This window comes from Typopeltis vanoorti, chromosome 20 (assembly GCF_054136105.1).
Source record: "Typopeltis vanoorti isolate ZY-2024b chromosome 20, IOZ_Tvanoo_1.0, whole genome shotgun sequence".
NCBI classification, from domain to species: domain Eukaryota; kingdom Metazoa; phylum Arthropoda; class Arachnida; order Uropygi; family Thelyphonidae; genus Typopeltis; species Typopeltis vanoorti.
In genome coordinates this window covers 42,627,416-42,642,568 of record NC_143568.1, presented here as the reverse complement: position 1 = coordinate 42,642,568, position 15,153 = coordinate 42,627,416, and the positions used below count along the sequence as shown (strand labels likewise).

The window sequence follows — 15,153 nt, the reverse complement described above, 5'->3', positions numbered from 1 at the left end:
CTTGCACATGGACACTTCTGCATTTGAGATACTGATGTTAAAGAAACCAGATCTAAACTGCATGCAGATCTGGTTTCATCAATATCTGGACATGCTCATGAGGCCCCAGAGGCAAGTAACTAAGACAAGTATCAAGATGTAGGATATAGAGCATGAAGAGAGGATGAGAGAATGTTATTTGCATAATTTTGTGGAGAGGAGATATAATTAAGGTTCTGCTTGCACACAGTAATCAATGCGTGTTTCTGCTATTTGAAAGACATGATCAAAACGTTTCCAATTTTTGGTTGTTTCTGTATATGGCATTTAATGATAAAGTTTGGGAGTGTCGAGAGAGTCTCCATTCTCTTGATGTGAGACTGCACCTCACCTTTTAGCATATAGCTCTAATATTAATGTTTTTCGCTTTTAAAAAGGCAAAAAATAAATAAATAAAAATAAAATAAAGAGAACCGTTGTTAACTTTGATTAAACAGAATTCCTAAAAATTCTGAATGTATCACAGTTTAACAAGAAAAAAAATGAGGGGGGGAAGGAAATTTCCTTAGCAAAATGCTTGCTTCTGAGTATGTACTTCTACTTTATAAATAAAGGAAGGAAAGGGAGTTATTTTTGCAAAGGTCAGTAATATGGAATAATTCAAAGTTTGTCTATTTATAATATTAAAAAAAAAAAACTTTCTGTATAAGTGATAAAAGAGTAACTTATGCAAAGCTAGTAGGGGGGGGGGGAAAAATGTTCTGTAGTATCCCGAGCAGTATTGAAATTTACATGTTAGCACCATGACTTGCATTTTCATCACAAACAAAGGGCTAAAGGTCACGTAAACTCCAAATGAAGGAGGGATCAAAGCCCCAATCGGACACGTGCACGGGCCATGTGAGGTAGCAGTGAAGAAAATTTAGCATAAGCTATTGAGAGAGGGCCACGTGAGTGATATACTCTTATTCGTTGGATGAGTTGCAGAGATAGCAGTGACTTGCCGATAGGGGGAAGGATATAAAAAGGTTAGCAACCCCCTTTCACTCTCGAATTTTTTTCATTGGTGTTCGTGCAGTTCCTGGAACGGCAGCAGGAGGTCTCGTCTTCAGCGGGCAGAAGCAGCAGCCTCGGCTGGCAAAAGTCCTAAGAAGGGTTATCAGAGATGAGCATATACCTATATCTGTTGGACGAAGGCTGGAAATTGTCAGATGAAAGGCTGAAACAAAGATTAGTTCTCCTGATTATATGAAGGAAGAGTCAGCTTCCCGCCTGGTCCGAATGCAGAAGAAAGGTGTTAGCCATACCAAAGTAGTGCAAGCAGTTTGCATGGATGGAAAGAATACTTCCAGTATGAGCAGTAGGACACTCAATTCAGCTGGAAGTCGTCAGGGAACTACAAAATACTGTGTGAAAGCCTTTGTAAACAGTATCATTACAATTTCTTCATCCTTTTATGTGTATGGGTTTCAAACTTGTTATAGGAAGGGTCCAGAGACATTGGGGGAGATGTGCTTCTGATAACGGGAAAGTTTCATGCTAGGACAGTAGCACGCTAAGAAAAGGAATGCTTGATATATCCTACAGAGAACTTAGTGAATGAATTACTGAACTGGCTAAGGCATTGCATAAGGTGTAAGAGAGAGAGAGAGAGAGTTTTAGTTTATATATCATGATGTGTTATTAACGTTGAATGAATGAGTATATCATTGAAATAATGGATGTGTAGTATTAATTTTTGGGGAGTAATTGTTTTCCAAGGAAGAAAAATCTGTCTGTGTGCAGACTGTACAAATTTGTCACATGAGTGGGCCAATGTGCTAACTTTTAACTAGTAATGATGTTCTTGTATAATGAATGATTAGAGCTTAGTATGAATTTTATATGAGTTGTAAATTATATTTGTGTGTCAATTAAATCCATGTTAAATTTTGAGAAGTTGTGTGTTCTGCAAGGGGCAAAACTGTCAACTGACCACCACCTTGTTGTGTGCACTCTATGGCTTCGGAAACCAGATACTACAATCAACGCTGGTAGGCCTAAGCAGCTATACCGCATAATATGGGAGGCATTGGAAAACGAGGCTGTGAGGAAGAATTTTGCAGATGACATTTCCTCCAGGTTCAAAGAGATTCCCAAGCATACTGCAGATGTTGAAGAGGAGTGGAAGCTGTTCAGAACAGCTGTCACTGCCTCTGCACTCTCATGCTGTGGCAGGAAGCGGCTCGACGTGGCAACGGGCAGTGAGAAAAGGACACCTTGGTGGAACCAGGAAGTCAAAAGAACTGTCTGGGCAAAAAAGGAGTCCCACCTAACATGGCTTAGGGTCAGGTCACCTGAGATGCGCTTGCAGTACGCTGAGGCACGAAAAGCTGCTGCTGAGGCAGTAAAGTAGAAGGCTTGGGAATCCTTTGGAGAAAGATTAGACTCATCCTATGCAAATGCAAACAAAGTATTCTGGCAGACCATCCGCCGCCTTCGAGGGAGGAAATCGTGCACATCAAGGGCAATTAAGGCCTCTGATGGTGCACTTTTAACAACCAAGAAGGATATCCTCCACAGATGGAGGGAATACTTTGAGAGCCTTCTTAACCCAGGTGGCCCAGCAGTTGTGGACATCCAAGAGGTGCAGATTGGGGCAATGACTAGTCTCAGAGCAGAAGAGGTCCATTTAGCAATAAAATCACTAAAATCGGGCAAGGATGCTGGCGATGATGAAATTCGCCCCCAAATGCTAAAAGCCTTAAATCGAGACGATGTTCTCTGGCTGACTCAAGTGTGTCAGGCTGCTTGGATATCTGGGCAAGCACCAAAGCAATCGCAGACAGGCATAATAATACCAGTCTTCAAGAAGGGAAACCAGAAGGATTTCAGTAACTATCGTGGCATCTCTCTGCTCAGCCTACCTGGAAAAGTGTATGCTAGGTGCTTGGAAAGATGGTGAAGGAGCATAGTTGAGTCAAAGTTCCAGGAAGAACAATGAGGCTTTCGTCCTGGTAGAAGCACAACTGACCAAATCTTCACTTTAAGAAATCTTGGATTATTCCCAAGATTTCTCAAATCTTTGAGAAATCTTGGGAATATGCCAAGACACGTTTTGTGGACTTGGAGAAGGCATATGGCATATGAGAAGGCATATGATAAGCTTTGGCAAGTAATACAGGAGTATGGAGTGGATGGCCAACTACTGGCTGCCATCAAATCCCTGTATGAATGCCCGGAGTTTTGTGTCAGGGTAAACGCACAAAGTCTGAACCCTTCACAGTCTCCGTTGGCCTCTGCCAAGGGTGTGTTCTGTCATCCCTCCTTTTCATAATATTTATGGACTGGATTGATAGGCACAGCCGAGGCAGGGAGTGTGTCAGAACCGGAAGATGTAGCATTGGACGTCTGCTTTTACAGATGACCTAGTTCTGCTTAGCTCTTCCACAGATGATCTCTAGCGGACCCTGGATAGGTTTGTAGCTGTTTGTGCAGAAGCCAGAATGAAGATCAGTGTGGCCAAAACTGAAACATTTGTGGTCTCAAGACAACCATCCCAGTGCACTCTACATGTAAGTGGAGTCCCAATGAGGCAGGTGGAGAAGTTTAAATACCTTGGGTCCATATCCACGAATGATGGAAAATGGGACGTAGAGCTAGCTACTCGAATTGGCTTAGCAAGCTCAATATTACAGGAGCTTGGCCGTTTGGTAGTATTGAAGCAGGAGTTAAGCCAGAAGGCAAAGCTGGCTGTCTTCAATACGGTCTACGTCCCCATCCTCACCTACGGTCATGAGAGTTGGGTAATGACTGATAGAACGCGGACACAAATCCAAGCGACTGAAATGAGGTTCCTTCGAGGGGTTGCGGGGCTGACAAGACTCGACGGAGTCAGAAGCTCTGCAATTCAGGAAACCCTCAATACTCAACCGCTGCTTCTCCATGTTGAGAGATCACAGTTACGTTGGTACGGGCACCTGGTCAGAATGCCACAAGAGAGGCTCCCTCAGCAGGCCCCTCTTTGCCAAGCCAGAGGGTGGGAGGCCATGTGGAAGGCCAAGGACTCGCTGGATAGATTATATCCAAAACCTTGGGTGGACATGTTTGGGAATCCCACCAGAACACCTGAGCTTGGTGGCAGAGGATCGTGACCATTGGAAGTTCCTCTGGCAGCTATTGCCCCCACAACCCAATTAGAAAAGGTGGTCCTTGAAGATGTATGTATGTATTTTCTGCATGATAGAATCTGATGCACTGCCTGCAAAAAGATTAGCATACGAACCTAAGTGGGAGACAAAAGGGTTAGGAGGTTTTAGGCCACGATTGCAGTCCATAGAGTCGTTATTGTAGATCTCTGGAATCATCTCATGAATAAGACTTCCCAACTTAATATAATTACCTTAGGTGGCGCAGTATAAAATAAATATTTCTAAAGTTATAGGAGATGTAATTCCACAGAAGTTTCCATGCAGTGTTACCTCTATTCAGGGACAACCCTTATGCTTGGAGGTACCAAGTGACTCTTTTGGACAATTTTCCGAGTTCTAAATGTAAATGTTAGTGCAAAGAGAAAACGGGGACACAACACCGTTAAACTCTATCAAACTAATTATACACGTAAAGATATATCTCAGGAAAGAAACTTTTAAACATACTTTAACTCTGTCGTGGAACTGCATTACAAAAGGAAGTTCATGGAGAACTGCTAAGTGACGTACTTCTGCTGCAGACAGAGGTGGACCTTTTTCCTCTATAAATACAGGACAAATGTAATTATGTAAAAATTGCTTGTTAGTATTGTTATAGTAATGTATTGTTAGTATATGTTTATGGATGTAATAAAAATTTAAACCATCACTGAAACAAGCAAATCCTACAATATGCAACTAGATATTGATTGTGCATATAACTTAATTATACTTATGGATATTAAGAAGCAGGCAAAATAGCCGTAAATATAAGAATTAATTATACTTGTTTATATGACCTGCATTTATCATTCTTACTTGATGTTAATAATTACAAGGCACCTTGCTTGCTCCCTTTAAGAATAATTTGTACATTAAGAAATAAGCAAGTAAACATGAAATTGGGAAACGAAATGATGAAATCACTTTTCAAAGCAATAGATAAATAATGATATCATGACATATAAAACTAGAATGTTTGAGTGGAAAAAACACTTAATTTTACACAACAGTGCATCATCTCATATTGGCAGATTCTTTATCTAAGCCAAGATCATTTGGTGTGTAATAACATCTGTGTTTCCAGGCTGTGTATTTGAATCCCACTTCAATACATTTTCATGTAGTAGATGATTTTCATAACATAAGATCCTGATCATGATACCTAGATCCCTGAAGTGACTTGAAAAGTCGCAGATATGGTGTAAATCAGGGTTCCTATGAAATATGCATTTGTTTTTTTGATATCTATTCTTCAAAATAGGAAATCACTGATTTATGTAAAGCTGCAGATGACGATATCAAAATATCAAATCTGTTTGTTCATTCTAATGCACTTAGAGTCAAGAAACAGAAGGAATTAATGAAAAAAGATAGTTTAGAAAACTCATTTCTTCTGGATACCTGTGATTTAGGTAATGTTAATAACATAAGGAAAGATACAATGATGATTGAGCCACCAGTTACCTGCTAAGTTCATCTGAGTTTCCAGTCCTATTTCTGAGAGACTACATATACTGGGATTTTTTATTTATTTTTTCTTTCAAATATGCAATTTCTTAGGAATTCCCCAATGAATAAGACGATCAGAAAAAACAGCATTTTGCAATTTGGAAAGTATGCCAATTTTAATAACTACAAATGCAGTTTTTAAAATATTTGTTTGTATTTCTTGCAATTAGTTTTTCCTGGACATTATACAGTTTAAAGGAGAAAATGAAAACGAGTTAATTATTATTGTTATTTATAAATTATTCAAATGACTTTCAGCTCAAGAGAAGTTAAATCATTGTGGTATTTGAGCTAGACTTAAAACATACTTTTTGTTGTCTACTTGAGAGCCTTCATAAGGGCAATGTGATATTTGTTCTTTGATTGAAAAGATGTCATCAAATTCCTGATACACATACCCTTAGGGAGCATATAGGATATTATGAAAATGTTACATCATTAGTAACCTCCAACTGACAATTTTCCTCAAAATGAATCATCAATCCACCTAGATCTTGTCTACCTTTCCTCTCCCAATTATGTTCAAAAATGACCATGCATTCCTATTATCTTCATTTTTGATATGATTCTACCACTCATTCTATGTGTTCAATCCACTTTCTCAGAACTTTCATATCCATGGTCTCCAATCTCTGATAACATGTTTTACCTATAATCCATGTCTCAGATCCATAATTTAAAATTGGTTTCAACACTGTCATGTTGACTAGTTTAGTGTTTTGAATAATTTCTAAGACAAATTTATTATTCCATATTAATTTATTCAGTTGACTTCCTGCAATATCAGCTTTGCTAATTCTTGCCTATTATTATTATTATTATCCCAAGACTCACATGGAGTCAAAGACTCACCGTGAGAGGTCTCTTTAGTTTAAATAACAGTATTGATAAAAAAAATAAAATAAAAATAAAAAAGTTTTTCGGTACAAATTTCAAAATTAATTGTTTCTGATTTATTCACAAAAAAGTTATGAAATTGGCAACAATAAACCATTACTGTTACTAACAAGAAATCATAATGTATGTATCATCAAGATAAGATGCAAAAGCCAACTGACTATCTTTTCTGGAAATGTACATTCGATTTAATGTTTCTGAAGCTTTTATTACAAGCCCAACAGACACAGAAAAGGAAGCAATAAGTCTTCAATATAGTTTTGACAGAAAAAAGAGGTTAGCTATGTGCATAAAGACATTACATGATATATCGTATTTACTTCAATATAACTTGCACTTATTTCCTTAAAATTAAAATTAAAAAATCATGGCATGAGATATATGCGGGATTTTCAGAAACTAAAGTTTTTCAGGAAAAGACCAAATTGACATTTTAATTAAATCCTCAGTATTCATTATAATTTATAATTGCTCACTTTGTTTATGATATGAATGTATTTAAATTTTAATTATCAACATTATTTATGCAATCAGCCACCCTTCATCACACGTATATACGAATCTTTAGCGACAATGCTTCTGTAATTAAATTAAAACAAATGGTTATCTACCAAAATAGTGACATCTTCGCTTTCATCCAGGGCATTAGAGATGGCGGTTTTTTAAAAAACCGCCATCTCTTGGTAATTATTTCTGGCAAAATTATCCACTCTGTATAGAACTTAAACCTCATCTCATTCACTGCTCAGCCTCCACGCAATCCAAGATCTAGTAGAAGTCAATGCTCTCATTCTCACATTTCCTCTACTGTTTGCTTCCATCTCTATGCACATGATTGGTGTGGTATTAACAAAAGATACACGACTCAACGACAAATGCAAGCTGACGATTGCTGAGGTGATATGCTGATTCTCTTTAACCGAATTCCAAAATATCTGAAACTGCACAACAACATTCATTAGCTATTTCTTAAAGTTTTAAACTTTTTTTTTGTGCTAGGTATATGCAAAACTTTTTAAAAGTTCTTTTTCCATACAATAAAATCAGAGGTGCAAGATATACATGAGGGAAAGTTATATTTGAGTCAATGCAGTATTGTAGCTTTGTTTAGTCCATTTAGTAATAACATACTTTAGAAGCCAACCCTAAATGTGATGATAAGGATAATAATGAGGGTGGCATAATTACAGAAAACAGTCTAACAGGTACTGTTCTTCATCATCTGAATCACACTTGTTCATCTCCTCTTGTAACAAAAATAAGGAAAGTAATTAAGATTTTTAGCTTACCAAATAAAAATTATAAATATTTAAGATAGTATACTGTATCAGAATTTTGCAGAGAAATTGTCATGCAATTAGATTTCAATAGTCACTGGATCAACTTACTCTCCATATTTGAAAGATTTTTTGAGCAGAGATATTGTATGCAGATAGCTTTAATCGATTTAGGATTAGAGTATTAATTTTTATGAGGATGAATTATCTGTTGCTATATCTATACTAATGCCTATAAACTTAGAGGTAGAAGTGTTATACCACAAAGACACAAATATCCTTTGACTTTAGGTGCTGCCATGAAATTTATGATAGAACTCTTGGCAGTCAAAATAATGAGTTCACCTGTTAGCAGCTTTATAATCACTGTTAAGGGGTGAATGGCAGAGTAGGATAAGTGAAAAATTCAGAAAGCCACTTATGGTCTGATCCTTGAAAAATTCTGAGATGGTTCATGTTAATAAGTTTCTATCTGAACTTTTTCCTATTACAACTCTTAAGAGTTCTAAGTATCTTGGCTATATGCTCAGATATTCCATGAACATAAATGCTCGCATGGTTAATTTCATATTGAGAAAATAAATAAACTCTATATTCATTTATGTTACGGAATTAATTTTAGCTACAAATTCTCAGAGCTTGGTTACTGAGAGCACAGAATGAATATTGTAGAGATGATGATGTTCAAAATTCTCCGTGAACTGGCTGGTTAGTGTGTGGAGACAAATAAATCTCAGTCTTCCCATCTTGGTATCCTTCACATAATATTTTTGCAGTACGGGATACCCTACTGCAACTGTATCATAGTTTAAATTAAATTTTTATTTAATCTGTGAATATAACATCAGAACAGGCAATGTTCACATGGGATTCAATGAGAATGATCCATTCTAATTTACATCATGCCTATCATACCTCTACCAGTAAATGCATTCACCATTACTGCATTTCTTCAGGTCCTCATTGTTCTTCCTAAGATACATTCAAATATAGTGATCCAGGATTAGTATCCATTCTATGATTTTATACTTGATCTCACTTGCCTAACATTAATGAAAGGGTGTCTCAAAGAAGGGGGGGAAAGGGATTGTCAGACATCAAACGATCACATAACTTTCTTGAAAATAATGGAGATGATCAACAGTCATCTTCTTTATTACTGGGAGGATCATCAATTAATCAGTACCATACAATATGAATTCTGCACTATTCTTGATCTACAGCAGATCTAGCTATGGATCAAGAAAGGCAGCATTTAGATTACCCACCTTTGGAAACAAATGGAAGGGTCTGAAGAAATTTAAATGGCTGTATTGCTCTTGACATTTCCAGAGCATCTGTTCACTTATTGCACAGAGAGGTCTATTGAACTTCCAGTTACCCCATCCTGTTTTTTCTGTGTCATAGCAGGTGGCTTTAGATTTCCCCACCAGTTGTTTATGACTATCGCAGGGTATGTAGTTTCACTTCTTTCTCCTAAATATAAATGACCTTTCACTTCAGATCCTTAGTTGCTGATGCCAGCATACCCACCACTTTCTCTTCTGTAACTGACAAACCTTGATCATGGAATTTTCCAATGGGAGAGTGGAAATCTTTGTCAATTTTACTGCTGCCAGAACAAAGCCCTACTTTGTTCCTCTTAAGAAAGATCCAATTTCAGCACCCTTTGCTTTGGATGATATCCATGTCTTCAAACAGGATCAGATTTGACAAACATCTCTAGATTTCATGGCATAAACATATCAACAGCCTCAAAAAAAAAAAAAAAAAAAAAACTTTACACTCTGTTGGATCTGTTAACATTCATGTCAAGCAATGTCTGAATATGAGCAAACCACTGATAGGAACTAGTTTAGCATATATAAAATGTTTCTGCGTCAGACAGTTGCATTTTCACAAGTCTTATAACAGCAGGTTAGTTGCAACTTTTTTGGTAAAATTTTATTTGTAAAAGTAACATCCGCAATATCAAATATCTCAAATGTAATATGAGCTGATTTCAAGATAGATAGATAGATAGATAAATAAATATATATATATATATATACACACGTATGTATGAGACTATATATATAGTCTCATACAGGTTTCAAACAGGCCAAATGACAGCTGAGGCAGGCTTGAGAATTATGCAATCATTATGACCATCCAACATGTTTCTGGCTAACCAGACTGCATGATCATCCAGAAACAGGCTGGTGGTGGTGGTATCCTGGTTTGAGGATTGTTCTTATGGACATCACTGGGTCCTCTCATCCCACTAAATTCATCTTGACTGAAAATTCTTACCTGAGATTGTTTTCGACTAGGTATTACCTTAAACAGTAATATTGTATCCTAATGGACCCGGACTCTTCCAGTAAGACAATGCCCAGTACCACAAGACTCACATTGTGCTAATATGGTTCAAAGAGCATATCCAAGCTTTCCATGTGCTCCACTGGCTGCTAATTCTCCTGATTTGAATCTCATTGAACATTTGTGGAAATATGTGGTACATAAATTAAAGATGCCAAGAAATTATATACTTGGTATAATCCTTTATTCAAGTGTAAGCAAACAAAGTTTGCACCTGAAGTATTTTCAGGACTGGGGCAACTCGTATAAGGAAGCTAAGACCATCACATCACTTGCTTTAATATCCCATAATGCAAAGCACATTTCCTTGTGGACATGTATAATGCTATGCATTATGAGAAGGGTCACTACCCATACCGGTTTCGACCATTATTGAGGTCTTTTCAGTGGGAGCCAGACCCAGAGGTGATACTAAGGTTGAAGTAATGCATGTCATATTTTCATATACAAGTTTCCAAAAGGTGTCACACCTTATTAAATTACTCTGGATTAGAAAAAGTAGTTCACTGGTCAATGGCAGTGTCTTGCTTCATCACTGATCTTCAGGACACCATTCTATTTGGCTTAGAATACCTAATGTGGTCTAATTGGAGTTAATGCCAATATATCTCAGCCAGAGAGGATGAACATGCTGCTAGGTAGGTGGTCATTCATAAACAATGATAAATGTCATGTATCACTGATAAAATGTAATTTTTCATATCTTAGATTTATAAATGCATTTTATATATATAATTTTGCTTTAGGAGTGCTTAAGGGTCAAAGCTGTATAACTGAGAGGAGACCTCAACATAGCCTTTAAAGGAATGCAGAGAACTGACCAGGGCTTCTGACCTAATGTCCAATCCTCACCTTCTCGTGGTGCACCCTGTTGGGTATCTACTTGGACAATGAACGAAAGAGGATGCGCTGGCAATTTGGGATTTAGCTGACCAAATTGTATTCTTATTGGTTAAACTAAAATAAAAAAATAAAATATGATGGTACAACATGACAAAATTTCATGCCGGCTGGAGCATCGCCAGGTAACCAAGGCGAACAGCTAAAAGTCAGCTACTGGAACAAATCTGAAAACACACCCCAACTCAACATCACCAGAGTTAAAGATTGGTACTATCAACATAAGAAACCTGAATGGCAAAGAAATGGAGCTAGCTGGGGAATTAAATAAGTACCAGATCGACATAATAGGGAGACTGAAACAAAAAAGACCAAAACTGGTGAGATCTTTCCGAGCAATAAATACAAAATGTTATATCCAGGCAATGACAATCAAGGAAAAGAAGGAGTAGCCATAGTATTCAACACAAAATACGAGGCTAATCTTCTTGAATGGCAGTCAGTCTCAAGTAGAGTAATGTGGGCAAATATGAGAATGGGAATCTGGACAATGAGACTTATTTGTGCCTATGGTCCAACAGAAGGTTCTCATAAGGTAGAGGAATTTTTTGAGGCTTTAGAAAAAGCAACTGACACAATGAAAAAGGAAAAGTTGGTCCTTGTTGGGGATCTAAATAGCAGAGTAGGAAATGATTGTCAGACATACAAAAATATTTTGGGAAAATTTGGAGAAAAGAGCAAAGCTAATAATAATGGCAAATATCTGTTGGATTTCTGCTCAGCACATAGACAGGTCATTACTAACACCATGTTCCAACATAAAAATGTGCAGAAATTCACATGGAGAGAAGACGCAAGGAATAAGAAAAGTCTCATTGACTATGTTATTGTTGATAGTGATGTTTTCTCCTTGGTGCAGGACACCAGAGTGTACAGAGGATTTGAAATTGGAAGTGATCACTATTTAGTCTTGAGCAGGATAAAATTGAATTTCATATTGAAAAGAATAACATGTAAGAAAGTTTTAAAGCGAATAAAAGTCGAATAGCTCTCAGATGTGAACTGTAGACTAAAATATACAAACATAATTCAAGAAAAAATGAAAGAGTTTGAGAACAGGAATCAAACCTTGGAGATTCAGTGGAAAGCTCTGAAGAAAACATTGATCGATTCAGTCAGAGAGGCATGTGGTGAAGTTATCTGAAAGGATAGAAAAATTAGAACTCCATGGTGGACATAGGAAGTTAAAGAGGCAGTGAAGGAAAAGAATAAAGCATATCAAAAGTTCCTGGCAAATAAGTCAGCTTGTGCTCTTAGAGAATACAGAGACAAATGTAAGAATGCTAAACAGTGTGTAAAACTTGCTAAACAAAAGCCATGGGAGGACTTTGGCAAGAATATAGAAAATAAATATCAAGAAGGTGGCAAAATATTCTGGAGGTTGTTGAAGAAGCTTAGGAATGGAGGAAAGAGTGCTGTAAAAGGAGTTAGAGATGATAAAGGTGATATGAAAACGGGAGAAAAAGATATCCTTGAAGTATGGAGTAATAACTTCGAAAAATTGCTAAATGAAACAAGCAGTGATGACAGCACAGTGGTAAAAAAACACTGACCAAGCATGCAGTCAGGAATACATATCCATACTTGAAGCAGAAAAACCATCAAAAGCTTGAAATGTAGAAAGGCAGTAGATGATATTCGACCAGAAATGCTGAAGTGTGGTGGTATAAAAGTCTTACAGTGTCTGCACTGCATAGTTCAGAAGGACTGGACAGGGGGACGAATTCCCGATGATTGGAGTAGAGATCTAATAGTGCCCATATATAAAAAGGGAAATAAAACTGAATGTGAGAATTACAGAGGTATTTCACTACTGAGTGTTCTTGGCAAGATCTATGCAAGTATACTTGAGAAACGATTGAGAAGAATTGTGGAAGAAAAGCTGGGTGAAGAACAAGCTGCATTCAGGCAAAATAGAGGCTGTCAGGATCAGATTTTCACTTTACGACAAATAGTCGATAAAGCATGGGAATATAACAAGATCTGTATTTAAGTTTTGTCAATTTGGAAAAGGCATATGACAAGCTACCAAGAGAGAAGCTATTCAATACACTACAGTTATATGGTGTCAATGGGGCATTATATCAAGCAAATACTCAGTCTTTATTTGAGTTGTAAGTCAGCAGTTAGAATTGAAGGAAGGAATTAATGTTAAATCTGGTGTGAGACAAGGATGTACATTATCCCCTCTGTTATTCATTATCTATATGGATCACATTATGAAGGAAAGTGGTATTAAATCTGATATCAAAATTGGAGATATTAATGTCAGCTCTTTGCTTTATGTGGATGATGTTATACTTCTAAATAAATCTGCTAGATGTCTGCAAGATTGTCTGACTAAATTGAATAACTGTTGTAATAGATATGGTATGAAGGTCAGCAATAAAAAGACAAAGACAATGAAAATAGGCAGAATCACTGAAAATGTCAACTGTGTTGTGAATGGAGAACCTGTGGAACAAGTAAAATATTTCAGCTACTTAGGCATGATTTTTAGTGAAGATGGTAAATTAAATATAGAAATAGACAACAGAATCAGCAAAGCTGGTATGATAGGAAGTCAATTGAATAAATTCATATGGAATAAGAGAGAAATTAGTCGGAACACTAAATTAACTGTATACAAGACAGTGTTCAAACCGGTTTTAATCTATGGATCTGAGAGCTGGGTCAGAAATAAAACAGTTGACCAAAGACTAGAGACCGTAGATATGAGAGTCCTGAGAAAGATTATAGGCGTCAACAGATGGCATCAATGGCAATATCATATTAAAAACGAGGGTATTAGGAAAGAACTTGACATTGTCAGCATCCAGGAATGCGTTAGCACAGCTAATCTCAGGTGGTATGGTCACTTAAGCAGAATGGGCGAAGCTGCCAACCCTGCCAGGTAATGAACTAAAATACTAAAATCAATCTATTTTGTTTACATGTATGAAACATAGTCTGTGGGAATGGATGTTTTTCATTAAGAAGTGTCCCTCTCTTGTCTTTAATTACAGTAATTGTTGCCAAACATGTCACTGTAAAATTTTGCTGTACTGTATTTAGTGACACAATAAAACTACTTGTTTTGCATCTGTTCAAGTTGGCAGTATATGAATATTTCTATTCCAGTCTTCAAAAAGAACAGAAGCAGTCAAAATTTATTCCTGAATAAAAATGAATAATTCTATATTTTATAAGAAGAGATTGATCTACACCAAAATACTAGCACATGTAAGATATCTATCGTTGATAAGACAGAAACGGATCCTATTACTATGCAAAAAGTTTATACTGATTCTCAATAAGCAAAGAAACTTCTTAGAAAAATTAACAAAATATAAATAAAAGAGAAAAGTAGATACACATAACCAAGTACAACCAATATGTATTTCTGCAATGCCTAAATGAATCACCGGATCAACATTATTAGTTTCAGAGGATTAGTCCCCTCCCTATAGTTATTAATGAGCATCAAATGTATAGAATGGCTAGTTTATTATTGGTTAGTTATTCATACTTTGCCAACAAATCTCTTCCCTTATAAGTTTTTTTTTTTTAATTATGCAATTATAAATGCACATATGCATGTCTAGAATTTATAGGATCATAGGCTATTTGCTACACCCAGCAACTTATAAGATGTATATAATCTCACAATTGTTAACTATTAATAATTTGTTCGCCAGTAATGAAAGAATTTCTATTCACACCTGTTCTTTCTCTCCTTTACATATTTCCCATCCTCACATGGCATATTAATGATGGTTCACATATTAACACTTTTTAGTAATTCAAATATAGCATTTTCCTTTATTATTGTTTTTTCACATATCCTAAAACAAACACATTAATGTTCCCCCCCCCACATGCATATTTGTTTACATTCAAAAAACCATCACAATACATGGAATGTCTGCTAACATGCAAGCACAAAATTTTCGTGGGGCACAGTGTTTTCTCGTACCCTAGCAGATACAAGGTGATGGCATGAGAGTGACAACTGTCCCACTGTGAACGTGTTAACACAGGAGAAGCTGCATAGCACCCATTTTTAGTGTAACTGCAAA

General features: G+C 36.6%; 1 protein-coding gene across 4 annotated transcripts in view; it reads right to left on the bottom strand.

Annotated features, from left to right (window-relative positions):
* The window catches only part of LOC150095396 (ubiquitin-protein ligase E3C), a 662,747-nt gene that overhangs the window by 262,193 nt on the left and 385,401 nt on the right, over positions 1–15,153 (bottom strand). For all 4 annotated transcript variants that reach the window (XM_090409807.1, XM_090409808.1, XM_090409810.1 and 1 more), the window contains exon 17: positions 4,617–4,711. In XM_090409807.1, the coding sequence (XP_090265933.1) occupies positions 4,617–4,711 (95 nt within the window). The remainder of the gene's footprint in view (positions 1–4,616; positions 4,712–15,153) is intronic.